General features: G+C 29.4%; 1 protein-coding gene across 1 annotated transcript; it reads left to right on the top strand.

The window, feature by feature from the left end:
• The first annotated feature begins 285 nt into the window (after window positions 1–285).
• Window positions 286–18,553, top strand: LOC105830692 (multidrug resistance-associated protein 4-like). Its single transcript, XM_036287059.1, has 17 exons — window positions 286–929; window positions 4,085–4,195; window positions 5,516–5,681; window positions 6,646–6,876; window positions 10,816–10,947; window positions 11,367–11,558; window positions 11,700–12,008; window positions 12,119–12,649; window positions 12,986–13,291; window positions 13,615–13,791; window positions 14,067–14,556; window positions 14,772–15,002; window positions 15,609–15,848; window positions 16,052–16,314; window positions 16,386–16,825; window positions 17,422–17,551; window positions 18,127–18,553. The coding sequence occupies exons 1-17, from the start codon at window positions 856–858 to the stop codon at window positions 18,337–18,339; spliced, it is 4,236 nt and encodes a 1,411-aa protein (XP_036142952.1). The 5' UTR covers window positions 286–855; the 3' UTR covers window positions 18,340–18,553.
• The last annotated feature ends 94 nt before the right edge of the window (window positions 18,554–18,647 follow it).

The raw sequence follows: 18,647 nt of genomic DNA on the forward strand, positions 1-18,647 counted from the left end.
AATATGTATACGTATATGATGCCATTACAATTTTAATTGTAAAAACATTGTAATTTTATTAATTATTATTTGTAATTAAATAATTATTATTTTAGTAAGTTAGATTGTAAGAAAGCGAATTTGTATTAAACTATTAAAGTAAATTATTCGGTTTAGCAGCGCCAAGTTTTTGTAGTAATTTATTAAACAAAATATATGTTTTTAATTAAACAAGTTATTTTTAAACTGTAAAATGCATTGCAAAGAAAACAAATTCTCTTTTATATAAATATTCAAATTTTGTTAAATAAATAAATTTTTTTAATGTCAGTGGTACAATAAAATAGAATCTAATAATATAGAGTAAATTTATATTGATATATATTACAAGAATATGTGGAATCATACTTGAAAATATTAGATACATAAAAAAAATTATGTGTTAAAGTAATTAGATTTAAAGAGTAATAAATAAAATTTTATTATAAAAATTAGATTAAAAGAGAAAGAAGAAATACGATATGTGGAAAAAAACGTGTATAAAATACAACACGAAAAAAGAAAACAAAAAAACAAGAAATACATAACGTATTTGCATTTATTCATACGAGACAGTTGTCGTTAACGTTTTTCGTACATTATCAGTAACGTTTCTAAAACCGATATGAAAAGTAGCGGCACAATTATCGATGGTTCCAGTAAAAGATTGACTATTGCATCGCTAAATCGTGCTTCGGGAGAAACTGCAGACAAGAAAGGAGAACAAATGAGAAAAATAAACGGAAGAAGGAAAGACAAGGAGAGAATAAGAATACGTTTCTGTTTTGTTCCGCTTAGCTTGAAGTGTCACTAGGTTTTTTGAAAAAATGCAATATCATGGATAAGAATACTGACGACATGAAGGAAAATCCCAGGAAGACCGCGAACATCTTCAGTATTCTGTTCTTTTGGTTCGTTAAGACTCTCTTAATTGTAATAAAAAAAGCAAAAAAAACAGCAAAAAGTATTTCTTTCTATTTTGGAAAAAAGTTTTTTTATAGAAAAAAATTTTTCCTTAGCTACTAAACCATCTTTTTTTAGAAATATATTTTAGAAATAGAATCTTCTTAAAATGCAGTATAACTTCCTTGTATTGCATTAACTGTAATATCATATGTTTTACGTTTATAATATATTTTACGTTTTATACGTTAAGAAAATGGAAAACTATTTTGCAACTTTTACCGAAAATTTACTAAACACCTAAATTTTGTTAAAAAATAGACAAAATTCAATCCACTCTAACTTTGTTAAAAAGTGAATGAAATTTAAATTTCCGAAAAGCATTTTAAAGATTAAAATCTTACTTTTGAAAGCTTACCGTCATTTAAATGTTTCCTGTAAGTTTAACAATTTTTACGTGCAGAAAACTGCAAACCGAACCAAATGTAAATTTTTATCTCACTTTATCGGCCTGTCATGTCTCTAAAAAAAGTACTGCGAGAACTCTAATCTTCTTAATGTAAAAGCTTGAAGTTTTCTTTACAAAATATTTTTTTTTAATTTGTTTACTACTTTTATTACTGATTTATCTTCAATTAAATAAAAAGTGAGCACTTTGAATTTGATTGCTTATAACTCCGTTAAAAAACATCGTTCCCCAATGAGCAAAAAAGATTCTTAAAACTGCTTTGCTCTATCAAATAGAATAGTAGTCAAATTTTTTAAACAAACATTTAAACCAGCTATTAATGGATAAGGATAACATAAAAATTATTGATTCTTTTCTTTTAATCCAGAAAACAAATGCATGACACAACAATAAAAATTTGTTTTTTACGTTTTTTTATGCCTTGAAGTATGCTAATTTTGACAAAAAATTGCCGAATACTTATGAGCATTTTTTCAGTGGCCACTATGTTTTTATCGAGCAAAATGTATAAAAACTTGTAAAATTTTATAATTTCAGTAAGAAAAAATGAAAAATAAAGTAAATTAATGTAAAAAAATTTTGGTTTCCAGTACATTGACACCACGTTATTGATTGTGTCTACAAAAGAAAAAAAACATTTTTAAATTCTTTTCAACAAAAAAAATTGTCAATGTTTGAAAGCTATCAATAAAATTGTAGTAGTCTGCCAACTACCACACAGACATCTACTGGACGGTAATGCGGCAAGTATGACTTGCGAAATGCTAACAAAAACTTTAAAAAACCGCCGGCGTTAGCATTATCCAAAACATCTCACGAGGAGGTGGCACCTATTTATGCTTTGTTCTCTCTCTCTCTCTCTCCCTCTCTCTCTCTCTCTCTCTCTCTCTCTCACACACAAATTTTAATTTCTCTTTTGGTGTTTTGGTATTTTTAACTCATCTTTTGGATGCGTATATGATGTGAATATGTGTAGCATATGTATGCGTATAGATGAAATGTACTGGCACTAATATAATTTAATAGTGAGTGTTTTTGCCTCTATTTAAAATTACGGCTCGCAATTGGTTTCGCATATTAATCCAACGGCGTATTGTTGCTTGAGGAATTTGCTGCCAAGTTTGCTGAAGAGCTCTGACAAGCAAAGACAAATCATTGATATTGGGATAATTATCGCGTACTCTACGTTCTAACATATCCCAAACATGCTCGATTGGATTCAAATCGGGACTCAATGGCGGATATGATAATGTCTCGATTTGACAGTCCCTCAGGAATTGCTGTGTGTATCGAACAGTGTGTCGTTGTATGTTATCATGCATGTGCACTAGACAAAACCCTTGACCGATTCAAATTTTAATTGGTAGAACGCATGGTTGCAGTATTTCGCGATGCACGATACACATATCGTGTAGCAGTCAATCCTGGTAAAGGAATGAGTACTAGAGGTTTTCGTGAAAATCGAGAGGTGTTCGTGAAAATGCTTGCCTATATCATTACAGAGCCACCAAAGCTCGAATCGGTCTATTGCAGTTCTTCGAATAACGTTCGTCTCGATGTCGCCAAACTCGAATTCGTTTGTAATTACCAAAAATGGAAAATCAAGATTCATTCGTAAACAGTACAGAATTTTATTGCCTTTGTCGCCTATTGATTAAAGAATGAGCATAATTTAATCACAGGCGACAATGATGTTGGGTAAGATAAGGAATCTGCACTGGCTGACAAGCGTGTAATCCCGCTTCTCTTAAATTTAAACGATTTCTTATTGTTGATTGAATATTGTCTATCATGGTTAATATTTAGCAATTGTACAGTTAAAAACGATTCCGTATTGCTAGCCAGATGATTGCTCGATCTTCACGACTATACTTATTTCACGGGGACGGCCCTAACGTGGTCGTCTGTGATATGAACCAGTCTCTCGAAATCGAAATTAAATTCTGTTAATGATAGACGGACTTACTCCGAAATTATTAGCAATTAAAGGGGTACAAATGCGAGCACAATCCATTTTCGATAAATGACGCAGACATCTTATAAGAAGTAAAGAAAAATATAAAATAATTTTGGATAAATTTCCGATAACGTTATTCTTCTGATTTTTTAAAACTGTATACTTGCGCATTTTGACGGGTTGATTACGAATATTACAGTGAAAATTGACGCAAATTTGACTTTTTAGAGCGGAAACTACAAAAAAACTCAAAAAATGTAGTTCTTTAAATTTATTTTTGTAAATAATGGCAATTTTAAAAAATATTTTCTATAAAATTTGTAAATCTCAAAACGACGTTAAAAATGTTCATAACTTTATATAACTTATCTAATACACATTCAGTTTTATTAATTATAAATTCATAAATTAAACAATTCCATCAGATTTCAAAAAGTATTATGTGGCCTAATATTATTTACTATAACAAACGTATAATAATATTAAAATTTAATATAAATAAAACTAAATATTAAATATAAAAATAAAGAAATTCCGAAGAAAATACAAACTTTTGGCTGTTCCATTTACCGTGGAATAATATTATTGCTTATTGAAAGTAAAATAAAAGAATCGCTGTTTTAAAATAATTAATACATTGTAGTATAATAAAGTATAAGAAATGTAGTATGTTAAAACAAGTATAGCATATGAGAAGAGCGAAAGTGTAGTATATATCGATTTTATTTGCGATACAGGTGGATGCGAGAATTATTTATGACAGGAGCCAAACGTGATTTGGAAGAATCTGACATTTATCGACCAGTGAAAGCAGATGAATCCGAGAAATTGACCGATCATCTCGAAAAGTGAGTATTGTTTGCACTAAAAATAAACACATGTTAATATTCTTTATAATAATTGTAATTATAGCTTTTATTTTTGCTATATAGAGAACAATTACTAAACTGTAATAATTGTTTTTATTTTAATTTAATGATTGTTATTTTTAGTTTTTGTTTAAGAAAGGTAATCCCATAACAAATTGTATTGACAACCTTTTTCTGCATATAATTTTAAAACTTCTATTCTACATTATTTTGCAGACACATTATTGTTTATTATTCTTTAATGTGAGGATGCAGCAAAATGTCGGAAAAAATTAATAATACAGTTATTTTAACATAAAGTTTCACATTAAATTAACTATTAGTATGTATAGACAATTTGGCTGTAGTTTCGAAAACGTTCAATTTCTGATTTAGTTCAAATTTTAAAAATAGGTTTCTTTTAGAGAAAAAAGACATATGCAAAGAAGATTTTTGGGGACATGAAAATTTTTGATGTCTGTAAAAAATTTCTAATTTGTTGGCAAAAATTTAAATCCACGGTATTTGTTTCTACATTGTTCTGTGCCACAGACATAGAATATATGTTATAAATGTTAATGGGGGAATGTAGGGGAAGGAGAAATAGAATTATCTATTTTAATTAAAAGTATTGCATTGAGAAATAATTATGTCAGTTAAGTCATAAATTTATCATCAACAAAGTTCGCACCGTACTTTTGCGCACTTTTGGTTAGCGCATTCCTATCGATGTGGCGGGTGGGTGCGAAAGGGGGGGGGGGGCGAAGGCTACCCTTGCACCGCGCGCGTGTGTGTGTGTGTGTGTGTGTGTGTGTGTGTGTGTGTGTGTGTGTGTGTGTGTGTGTGTGTGTGTGTGTGTGTGTGTGTGTGTGTGTGTGTGTGTGTGTGTGTGTGTGACCACAGCGACAATTATATCTGTAAATATTTGTGGTGGAAGAGAGTGAAAAGTATGGAAAGAGATCCATTTCATGTATTATTAAGTAACATAAAATATGCATATTCTGAAAATTAAGTTAGAAAATAGTGATCGTGCAATTTAATCCATCCCTTTTCCATGCGTGATAAATTATATGAGAATCTTACCAGATTATAGACTCGACAAAATTTATATACAGAGAAAAAAAGAGTACAATAAATTTAGAAATTAAATTATCAAAGTGCTTAGCATTTGTTAAGCATCAATATTACACGTGTAACTGCACGTTACAACTGGGTAAATGTTATTTAATTGGCAAATTTATCAATGTCTTCTTTACTTTTCTAGAAGAAATATTATTGCTCGGGAACATGTGTCTCACGTACTAACGGATTTCTTTTCAGATACTGGAATTGCGAGTTAGATAAACTGAAGAACCTGGAATTCACCATGGGCAAGGACGGGCAGAAAGTGCCGTTGAAAAGAGACGTCCGTCCGAGATTATATAAGGCGATCTTCAACGCCTTTTGGTTGTCATATTTCATAATTGGAGTCTATCAATTTATTCAAGTATATCGATAACTTAGAAAATCAATATTTTAGAAAAGAAAGAGCGCATAATACTTTCGATTTAAACAGATCAATATCAGAATGCCTGTTAATTATTAGTACAATGTTTGTGGATAGATGGAGCAAAATTTAAAATAAATAGAAAAGTACCATTTTGCAATTTTCACAGCTAGCAGAAAATTCATTTTTTTGATATGCGACAAAGCAGTTGGAGGAACTCTTTATAAACAACAATATTTACAATGCACGAATGGCACATTGTTGTTAATAGAGCAAAAATCTCAAAATGATGTATTCTATTTCGTTTAATCTTTTCTACCTATCGATAATGTTTGACAATATCAAGTAATTTGTGTCCATAAAATGTTTATAATTCATGTTAATAAATAAATAATTTTTATATAAAATAATTTTTCTTTTAAAGCTTGTTGTTCCTTCAACAATTACAAGCGTTTAATTAGTTAAAGTAAATATAACGTGATTAAATAAAGATGAACTGACCCAAAAATATTAACGAAACCATTACAATTTTATTAATTAAATGTTCAAAGTATTGGTTATATACTTGTTAACATTTGTTTTGAAAAAAAAATTGTTTTATGAAATCCTCAAAATTTTATCTCAAGTTCTACAAAGCTTATAACTGAAAATGTTTTAGATAAAAATTATTTATCTTTTAACATAAATTACGAAAATAACCAGTTATATACTACTCATACTTATGTTAGTTTTAAATATATGAAATTTCATACGTTATTTCGATTTTAGTTTTCTAAGGAAGATAAAGAAGGATCAGCAAATAACAGAAAAAGTTGTGTCAGTCTTTCGTTATAATAATCAAAAAAAGAAAAAATTTCTAATCTGAAACTCCCTTTTTTACTCTTTCTCTTTCTTTTCCCTTAGATACTTTAGATTTTATCAAATTGACAGACCCATCATTAAATTTTAACATTTTTGCTTTCAGTGGAACATAATATGCCTAATGGTTCCGATCTTCCAGAGTTGGATCATTGACTACTTTGCCAAAGATCTGACTGGAAGAAACAAGATAGAACTGAACGACGTATTGATCTACATTTCCTACTTGATACTTTGTAGTATTATCACCGCTCTAATATTAAATCAATCGACGATGCTATCGCAGCAGTTTGGCATGAGAATACGTGTCGCTTGTAGCTCTCTTCTCTACCGAAAGGTAATGTTGCGGAATACAAGTTTTTCCTGACAAGAGAGAAAAAAGTTTTCTTCTAGCTAAAAAGTGTATTATATTTATTTTATCTAAGTAGTGATTGTACAATATTTTTACGGAATTGTTGGAATACGTTGAAACGCGAAAGATTTATTAACGGAAATAATACGTATATATACATACATGTAGATATGTATGTATATATATATATATATATATATATATATATATATATATAAAGTAGTTTTTTAATTATTTAGGGAGAAAAGACTAATTTCACAACACACACACACACACACACACTGTTGGTAAAATTAAGCCAGTTTTCTTTAAAAGTGGGTGGCTTAAAGAAGTGGTTGGTTACATAGAGTCTGTTATTTTGCACGTTTATTGTTTTCATCATCGACTGTTTGCTCAAAATATATAAAGGAGGGTGATGCTTATCGTGACACTTTTTGAAAATTGCGTATATCTACTAAGCTATTGGTCAGTATTATTTGAAAGAACAATTCTTGGTCTTTCAGAAACCCCAAGGTTTTTTGGTTCATATGCAACTATAGTGTACAAGCACTTGAAAAGACAATGCAAATGTCACAGCTAACCCACCCGTCGGAGGTGTTGTGACACCCACGGGGTTGATTGTGACACGGAAAAATTTACCGAAAAATATAATTTAAAAAACTATATAAAGTCATTAGTTAAAGGGGATGTGTTTTTACGCAAGAAAAAGCGCATAATGCAAATAAAATATCAAAAAATTATTTTTTTATTTTTATTATTTTAATGTTACAAAGAATAAAAATTTTTGGTAATATAGCACAAAAAAAAATTACAAGTGCCGAAAAAAGACATAATATTTTGCAAACAAGAAGGTAAAATTAAATCATGATAATAACAAAATCAGTAATATAACTAGTTATAAACGTTGAATTTATGACTGCTTTCGTTATACACAAACGACATTTACATAAACAAATTATCAATAACTGAAAAGTTATCGAGCAATCATTATTTCTTTAAAAGTGTTGTGTATTTTTCGTGTGTATTGCATTCATATCATTCCTAAGGGATTCAGAAGTGTCCCAAACAACTTCACTATATATTGTCACCACTAACCCACAAATTTAACATAACAGTCTCTAGGTTCCTAATCTTAACTCATAAAATTCGAAAATATGGGCTAAATAAATGCGCAACAATACCACAAACAATACTAAACCAGCAGCTGAAAGACATTGCAATCCTCTGATCTGATAGACTGTAACCCGAACAGCTACGACAGAAAATGTTGATTTTTACCTGTATTTTAGAGCTCACACATTGAAGCATTTCTGCCGCAACATAAACAAAGCAAGACATAGGTTCGGTTGTTCCAACTTCTTGATAAACTTACCTACCAGATAAGCATGTGTCTGTCTTCATGTCTTTTCTTAAATAAATAAAGACAAACATATATTTATCTGATAGATAAGTTTACTAAGAAGTCGGAACAACCGACCCATAGACCACCATCTGACGTTTTGCATGCTACCTTCTATCTCTTTTCTGGTCTAGTTTTGTAACTAGGGAACCACTAGAACTGGAGATATTACCAATGTCACTCACTCTATGTCACGATAAACCTCACCCCCCTTTAATTTAAGCGTTTGAAATGTAAAATAGACCAAATAAAGATATAAGTAATGGTTTTTATTCCTATAATTGTTTTAATCATTCGGAGCAAAATCTGTAATGTATATCTGTAATCTATAATATAGACACGTTTTATTATTAGAAATTAATTGATGTAATAGTATTTTTTACCGTACGTAATAATACTGTGCGAATATTACTATTATTAAAGCACACGTTAAAATAATCGTCAATTATATATTTCCTATTTTCAGCATTAATTTCGACTTAAGCTTTTTTTCTTGCAAGGTTTATCAAACCTTTTTTTGTTTGTAATATGCACTTGAAGTTATCAGAAAGCCGAAAATACTATAGTTTTTTCAATTTAAAAGAATAATAAATGAATACATGATTTGTCGTGTGACCATATCTTTTTCATTAAACGTGACGACTTCAACCGATAGCACGTTTTGCACCCTGCGAATTTATATCAAGGAATGATATACGTCTTTCGAGTGCACTTATCTCTTTTGAAAAGCAAATTGCAACCATACAAACATACCCAATACATACCCAACCATACAAAATAGCAGGTTTTTCTATTTAAAATAATAAATAGAAATATACTTTACTATAAGTGTTTTAAATTTAAAAATTCAAAAAATTTTTTAATGCTTTCTTAATTTATTCAACAAAATAATAAAATCGAACAGCACCGCGAGACGAGCGTAACAAATTAAGTTAACAAAAATTATAAGTTAATAGTTGCTAAATTTATATTTTATTAAACTTTATAATTTTTCCTTTTTAAAAATTATTATACTTTATACTATATTATTTTACAATATTAAAATAAAAATATAAAAATGAAATTAAAGTAATAATTTAAAATAAGATCCTTAGTGCATGGAAGCATAGTATTCAATTCTGTCATGAAATAATGAAGTCACCAATGTGCACTATTCTGTAATTCTACTGATGCACTATCGAGTGCACTACTTACACACTATTTAAATAACGTCATCTTGCTTACAGTATAAATTCTGCCGCAGAAATATTTTTATTAGTATTGTCATTTATAGTAGAACATGGTATTATGGTTTTAACAATAGGTTAAAATTTTAAAAGGTTCTAAAAAATATAAATTTCAATAAAAAGGTAAAAAAACAGTTTTCCTTCTAGCATAAAAAAATCGTTGGAAATAACATGTTTTTTTTAATTTATAAGTATATATATATATAGTTCTTTTTTTGGTTATTCTAATAACATAAATAACGAATAACTATAAACAATTAAACATATTATTTTGAGACAGAAATCAGATATCGACATTTATATCTTATAAGTAGAACTATTCTATTTTCAATTTTTTTCTTTTATACTTTTGAGTCTTTGAATAGTATAAAATATTTCAACATAGATAAGTTTTTATATTTATTTTTCTTCAATTAATTGATAAAAAATGCTTACAATACACACATAACAATATAACTAATTTTAATATAATTTATATTTAAAATAATAATAGTTTAAAATTATTATATAAAAAACAAAAAAATCATGAAAAATGAAACGTGTAATGATCAAAATGTATGCTTAAATAGCTAAAAAAAGCCAAAATTAAAAAAACAAAATTGTTTATGCAAAGAAATATTTTATTACATTTAAAACAGTTTTGTTCTATTTACGTACGTTCTATTTAAGCCTCGATGTAAATTAACACTTTTAAACTCATTTGACACATATGTACAAATAGTAGTTTTTATCCCTTTGTTACACGTAATAACGTTTATTTAGAAAAAAGATAATAGGAATTGACATACAGAAAAAAACACTTGCTGGATACTACAAATGTAAATTGTTTAATATGTATATTATTCTTCAATAAGATAAGATAAAAATGCTAAAAAAATTTTCTATAATTTTTGTGCATTATTTAAATTAATATTTTATATTATAACAAGTTAAAGAGCTAACGATGTCCAATCAACAATATTAATTTAATTTTAATTCTTTTGTCAACACTTTAACGTTATCATATTAGATCTTTATTTTAAATCTACACACGGTTTTTCGGCGACCAAAAACTAAAGCCGTGACTTTTTAATCAAAAATCTAAATATCTATTTAATGATATAATGACTATCACTTTTCGACTATTTCTATTTAGCTCTATAGCATTTACTAAACTTATTACTAAACTAGATAGAGATGAAGTGTCCAATAACTGCTTAACAAATGCATAACCTTTTATTAAAAAATTTCGATCATAAAATAACATCATCTTTTTTTAAATTATTAATAGACCGTAAAATTAAAAAAAAATTGTTGTAGTTACTACGACTGAACAAAGCATCCGTGAATCAAATCGGTACTGGACAGGTCATCAATCTTCTTAGCAATGACGTTACTCGCTTTGATCAGTTGACAAAATTCCTGAATTTTATATGGACCGTGCCTCTTCAGGTAAATCTTAATTTCTTGAAAAATATTTGTATAGATTCCTACAATATTTTAAAATAATTAATATCTTTTATTTAAAAATTAAAAATGTTATTAAAAATTAAAAAAAATTATTTTTTTAAATGTAATTAAAAATAAGTGTTTAATTAAAATAACTAATTTTTTCCCCAAATTATTAATCTATTTAATAATTAATTGATAATTTATTTTAATCTATTAGATTATATGTAATATTTTAAACATGTTTATTAACAGTTGTTTAATTTATAAAAAGTACATATTAATAGTTATTTGTATGCATCTATGTATTTTACAATATCCCAAATTATAGTCTGTAAAGTATATACTGTAAAATCTTCTTTTTCTTTATTTTGTTATTTTTGAAGAGCTATTTGCTAAAGTTAGTCGGATTTTTTTTGCAGATCACAATCGCGGGTTATATCATGTGGCAAAAAATTGGTTTTTCGACACTTGTTGGCATCGGATCACTATTGATCACCGTTATGATAGCACAAGTATTCTTCAGCATTTACAACCGTAAACTCAGAGCCCTGATCGCGCCACTGACCGATCGAAGAGTGCAACTAATGAGTGAACTCGTGGTTGGGATACAGGTATTCTGTAGAGATATTTTGATTATTTTACTTTCAAATAGTTTAGAAATACTGAACTAAATATACTAACATTAGGTATAAAATTCTGTAAAAAAACAATTTTATGAAGCAAACTAGAAAAGTTTATGAGCCTCGTTTCAGGTGGTGAAAATGTACGCCTGGGAAAAACCGTTCAGCAAGATCGTCAATGTGATCAGAGAGCTGGAGATCAATAAAATTAAATTTTCGTCATATATTCGTGCCGTGTGTTTGGCCATTCTAGTCTTCACCCAACGATTGAGCCTCTACTTTACTTTAATCACGTTCGTCCTAACAGGGAATAACCTGACTGCTGACGTAACTTACGAAATGGCGACATTCTTCAGCATACTTGAACTCACCGCAGCGTTCAGCTTTTCTCAGGCGCTGATAATAATGGGTGAAACAATGGTGTCTATAAATCGTTTGGAGGTAATATCACATTATTTTCAAATTTGTGATGAATCCTCAAAATTATTGTTTACGATATCTCAGTAATATTTATGCAACCCACACATTTGCGACTAAGAAAACTTTTACAGGATCTTCTGCTGATGGAGGAAGTAAATATGGGACATTCGGAGAAGAATTCGCAGTTACATTCTCAAAAATCAAACAATGCTACTAATCCAGAGAACCGAACGGACAAGTATATCTCAAAAAATGGAAGTTTCAGGTTTTCCGAGGTTCAAAGGCTGTCTGATCTTCCAGTTTGTGTCAAGTTTCAACATGTTTCGGCCAATTGGATCAGCGGCAAATTGCCACCGACTTTGTGCAATATCAATTTGATCATCAAGCCAGGCCAGTTGTGTGCTGTGGTCGGCGCAGTGGGTTCTGGCAAATCATCTATATTACATCTATTGCTGAAGGAACTGAATCCCGGCGCAGGTTCCGTGACGCTCATTCAGGACTCCTCGAAGAATATCATTCAGGACAATTTGTCCAACGGTTACTTTACAGATAATCCGGATCTACGCATCTCCTATGCTAGCCAGGAACCATGGCTCTTCGGCGGTACTGTAAGAGACAACATATTGTTTGGTCAACCCTATGACAAGGCCAGATATACTCAGGTAATGTCTATTTATTACAACCAATGACAATAAATAAATAAAAAATATATAGACAAATACTATAAATGTTGCCAAATGTTAAGGTTTATATAATTCCAGCTACATAAAAAAATCGTGATAAGCATCAATTACCAGTGACATTTTATATTAATATATTAATATTTTTGTGCAATATTGTTATTGCAACAATTATATTAATAATTAAAAATTTATAATATTAATATAATATTTATTGAAATACATCTTATATTTTCTAATTTTAAATTTTCTAGCATTTTTTTAAGTTTTCTTCAAATCATTTCTTTTTTTTTACTTGTTGATTGACAAACGTTTCAGGTGGCAAATGTGTGCGCTTTGAAAAAGGATTTTCGACAATTTCCACAGAGAGACATGACGATGGTCGGTGACAGAGGTGTATCCCTCTCCGGAGGTCAAAGAGCGCGTATCAATCTCGCGAGAGCGGTTTACAGGCAAGCAGATCTTTATCTGCTCGATGATCCTTTAAGTGCGGTAGACACTCGCGTCGCTAGGCATCTTTACTCGGAATGCATTACAGATTATCTTCATGACAAGACGAGGGTACTCGTCACTCATCAGTTGCAATTTCTTAAACGTGCGGATCACATTGTGGTGTTGGATCAAGTGAGCCGTATTGAATATTCTTTAATTGATTTCGTTTTTTATATTCTATTGTTATATAGTAAATTTTAATTTTTTTTATATTATTTAATTAAAAAAAACAATTTTTTCAAAATAATATCTTAATCTTTAAAATAATTGTTTAAAATAAATTTTAATCAAAAAAAGGAACTTAACTTATTTTTTTTAAGTTTTTAAAAAATATTTTAAAATATTATTATTTACTTATTGCGTTATATGTGAACTATAATTAATTAAAAGATTCTAGTTATTATTAAGGATCAAATGTCCGTCATATATTAAATATTCTGATTTTATTTCTTAAGGGTTTCATAAAAATGCAAGGAAGTTATAATGAATTAGTACAGTCAAATAATGATTTTATTGAGATGATGAATAATTTAAATCACGATGCGCAGAAAAAAGAAGCCGAAATTGAGAGAGCTTCGGAAATGTCAATAAGAAAAATCTCGCTAAAGAGACGTGCCTCAGATTTATCAACCGTAAGTTTCACCATTGTAAAATCTTTGTTGTTCATTATTTTTAATTTAAAAAATTAGGAAATGGTAAGATTATCGGAATTTTTTGTAATATTCTTATTTAAAAGTAATTGTAATAAAACGAAATGTACAATTGTAATACAAAATAATTGAAAATGAAAACGTTCAAGAAGAATATTCGTGTTGTCTAATAAAATAAAAAATGTTTTAAAAAATTTAAAAATAATAATTTACAGACAATCAAGTAAATATATTGTTATTTTATTATTTTTGTGCAGCATTCGGATATTGACGATTCGGATTACGCAGAGAAAATTCCAGAAGGCGAGATGATGGCACGCGGGCGAATATCCGGCAGAGTGTACAAGGAATACTTTGATCACGGCGGAAATTACTTCTTGTTAATGTTGTTGCTATTTTTCGTTATCAGCCAGATCGCTGCTATTGGAAATGATTACTGGCTTTCGTACTGGATTAACTTGGAAGATATCAGGCGTATCAACAACGTTAGTGACACCAAACAATACGCTACCATGTATAGCAATAACTTTCTGGGATCGATCTTCACTCTGAATCCGGATGGTCTACTCAGCACCGTGGATGCCATATATGTATACACTTTTTGCATCATTGCTTGCGCAGCTACTACGCTCTTCAGCAACTTCCTCTACATGAAGATCTGCATGAATTCAAGCTGTAATCTCCACAATACCATGTTCTCTAATTTGCTGAATGCGCCCATGTCCTTTTTTAATACCAATCCCTCCGGTGAGCAACAATCGCAAAACAAAAGAATTATCGCGTTCTGAGATCCGCCAAAATTTATAAATTTTTAATCTGAAAACAAAATGTTTTTGATACTTAGTCGAGTTAGATAGTTAAAAGTCTACATAATCAAGTCTTGATATCGATTACGGTTTTAGTATTTCAATTATTGAATTTTTCTTAAATTTTGGTTATGTTTAGCAATTTTTGTTTTCCAGGGAGAATTTTAAACAGATTTTCGAAAGATATGGGTACCATGGACGAAATACTTCCCAAAGTAATGTTAGAGGCGTTCCAAGTAATTTTCCTCGTATGCGATGTAATGATCATAGAAGTAATACTTAATCCATGGATGTTGATAATAATAATGGTACTGACTGTTTTATTTTTCTTTACAATGAATTTCTATCTGAGCACCGCTCAGAACGTCAAACGTCTCGAAGGCATAAGTAAGTATTGAAATGAGTTTTTTTCCTAAAAAGTATAAGACATTATTAACTATTTGTAATTACTTACTTTGAGTATTAAAGGGTTTGATTAATTTCAGTAATAATATTCCTAACAAACCTGTTGATAGGAATATTAGTATTTAAAATTAGTCAAGAAAGGACGCTAATACTGGAATCTTTTTAAAGAGACATACTTTTATTTCTTGGAAATTGAACATTGCGTTGTGTTAATACCGATAAAAATATAATCTAAATCTAAATTATTAAAGAAATAAATACTCATATTTCATACGTTAATGGCTTTTTTTCTATATAAAATCTGAATTCTTTAAATGTGAGAATTAAATTTGCATGATTTTCTTTTGCAAGTTGTATAATTTAAACAGCAAGTATAATATTGATAATATTAGATCATTTTACATGTAACTTCTTAAAAATGTTTTGTTTATATTCTTTTCTTCTGTAACACAATGTAAAATATTTTAAATTTACATGTCTTCTGGATCGTTGGACTTTTGACATTGAATTTTTCATTTCTTATCTTTTGCGAAATCGAGGATCTAGTAAATTCTAAGATTTTTTAAATTTGTTTGTTTATGTTTGTAGCAAAAAGCCCGATATTTTCACACGTGAATGCCACGCTAAACGGCCTGCCGACGATTAGAAGTAGTGGTGCCGTAATTGAAAAGATGATGCGACAACAGTTCGATGTGTTGCAAGATCGCCACAGTGGCACGTGGTATCTCACCTTAGCATGCTCTTGCGCCTTAGGTCTCTTTACAGATCTCATCATGAGCCTGTTCATCGGCATTCTCTGCTACTCTCTAGTACTTCTGAATGAAGCTGGTAAATTACAATTAAGATTACAATTAATTAAAAAATTTTTGTGTCAAATATAGTTGTCTAAGTATTTTAAGCTACAAGAAATCTAAAAGTAGAATAATTTAATTGTTTATTATTAAAAAAAAATATTTAAAAATACATTTGCATCTTGAATCTCGAAAATTCTTTGAACAAATGCAAATTCTTCGTTGATATTTATGCCGTAGGTAATATAGAAGATAGTAAAGCAGGCCTAGCGATATCTCAGTTATTGATCCTGACTGCTCGTTTGCAATACGGCATAAGACAATTTATCGAGACGATGTCGCTAATGATCTCTGTGGAAAGAATTCTTCAGTACACAAATCTCCCCAAAGAGGAGCCCGTTACTTCTGACAATTCGCCGCCGACCACTTGGCCTCCTACAGGACAATTATGCTTGAAGAATGTCAGTATGAAGTATAATGAAGATGATCCACCGGTTTTAAAGGTAGGTAGGTAAATTGACCTTCGTTATTGCAAATATTTTTTTGTATTTTATTACCCCGTCGCATTTTGCAGAATCTGAATGTGACCATCAAATCTGGCTGGAAAGTTGGAGTGGTGGGACGAACTAGCGCCGGCAAGTCTTCCTTGATCTCAGCGCTTTTCCGATTATTTAACGAAGGTCTAGAGGGTGAGATTAAAATCGACGGTAGAGACACGAGTACAGTGGGTTTGAGCGAGCTGCGCTCCAAGATCTCCATCATACCGCAGGAACCGGTACTTTTTTCTGAGAGTTTGCGTTACAATCTAGATCCTTTCAATCAGTACGACGACATGAAACTGTGGGAAGTACTGCGACAAGTAGAATTAAATGACATCGCACTGGATAACAATATCTTCTCCGGCGGCCATAATTTCAGCGTCGGCCAGAGGCAGCTCATATGCTTGGCCAGGGCCATTTTAAGGAACAATCGCTTGCTCGTTCTCGATGAAGCTACGGCTAACATTGATTCGCAGTGAGTTTCAATTAATGATTTTTTAGCAAAGAAATTGTTTAATTGTATTTAAATGTTGGTTAGTGAAAACATGTTGGTTTTTGATTTGATTGATTATGAATAAATGCCATATCTATCATGAAATTAATTTAAGTTTTTTAGACGAAAAGATGATATTATTATTGCCCATTTACATTTGATATATATTGATTGCAATAACTTTAGTAGTAATATTTTAAATTGAAAGCGATTATTTAATAACTACGTTTATTAAACAAATGATACCAAAAGTATTATTAGAAAATTATTGTCTCTAACAGAGATAATACCTACACAACTCATAATACCATTTTCTTTTCTATTATCAATTTATTAATTTGATTTAATTATGAATTTAAATTAATTCAATATTTTCACAATGTAGCTCAATAAATGGCTCAATCAATTTTGTGATAATTTTCAAACTTTAGAGGAAGTTTAGATTATCTTTTTATAAAGTAGAGCAGATCAAATTGTTAATAAAAATTGATGTTTTGAATCCGCAAAGCATTGTGAATGCATAATTTTTGAATTCATCATATTTATTTGTGAATATACTAAATTTATATCTTTTGTAGCACTGATGCTTTAATTCAGGAAACAATAAGAAGCAATTTTAAAGAATGTACCGTCATCACCATAGCACATCGTTTAAATACTATAATAGACAGTAATCGGATTATTGTGATGGAGAACGGTTCCATTGTGGTAGGTTTTTTTAACAAAACATAAATGTATTAAGAAAAATATTGATTACAAGAAAAACATAACTATATAAATCAATATAGTTTTATAGTAAAACTGTATAAAATAAAATATTTTGGAACTATTTCCAAAAAAGTTTGTTTATAATAATTCTGACATAATATAATAAATTTTAATCTATCGAAAAAAAGTACATTTTAAAAAATTTTAATAAAAGAGGATAATCATAAAATTAACACGTTTCTATCAATGTTTATGTGCTAACCGTTAACATTCTTTAAACTTCCTAAAGAATTAAAATAAAGTATTACAAAAATAAAGTTATATAAGATATAAGAAATATAAAAAATTAATATTAAATAATTTTAATTCTTAATTTAATATGGTTTCTTCAAAATAAAGATCTTGCAATACATAACATGATACTTCTTTGAAAAAATAAATTTTTTACGTACACATACACACATATATATATATAAAGTATTTTAAAAAACCGTCAAGTTTTAAGGAAAATTTTATAATTTTCTCCAAAAAAGATCTTTATATGCATTTGATTGATAAACATATTATGTCAACAGGAATTTGGTTGTCCGTATGAGTTACTGCATGACAAACCGAATGGTTACTTCTCACAAATGGTGGAGAAGACAGGCAAACAGATGGCTCTAAGTCTTTTAGAGCAGGCAAAGAAGGCTTGTCAAAAGAATAACGATCAACGTAAATTAAATTCTTCAGCACAAAATACCGAGAGTGAGATTGACGACACAATTATAGAACAGTCCACTTTATAAATTTTTCCTTATATTAAAAAATATGTGTATATAAAATAATAGGTATATAAGTTAAGATGTGCTTGTATGTTAGTACATAAATTTTTATTCTACTTTCAGTTTTTATTTATTGTCTTAATTATACATGAATGTCACATTTATTGTAAAGATAACGGAATAGGATTAAATTGTTATTTTTTTGATAGTATTTTTGTCAATAAATAAAATACAAATATCTCTTGTAAAAATTAATTTCTCGATGTGCTCTTATGTACACCACAACAACTAAAATTAAGATTAATAATTATTTATTTATTTAAGTAAGTACA

This window comes from Monomorium pharaonis, chromosome 5, assembly GCF_013373865.1.
Source record: "Monomorium pharaonis isolate MP-MQ-018 chromosome 5, ASM1337386v2, whole genome shotgun sequence".
NCBI lineage: Eukaryota > Metazoa > Arthropoda > Insecta > Hymenoptera > Formicidae > Monomorium > Monomorium pharaonis.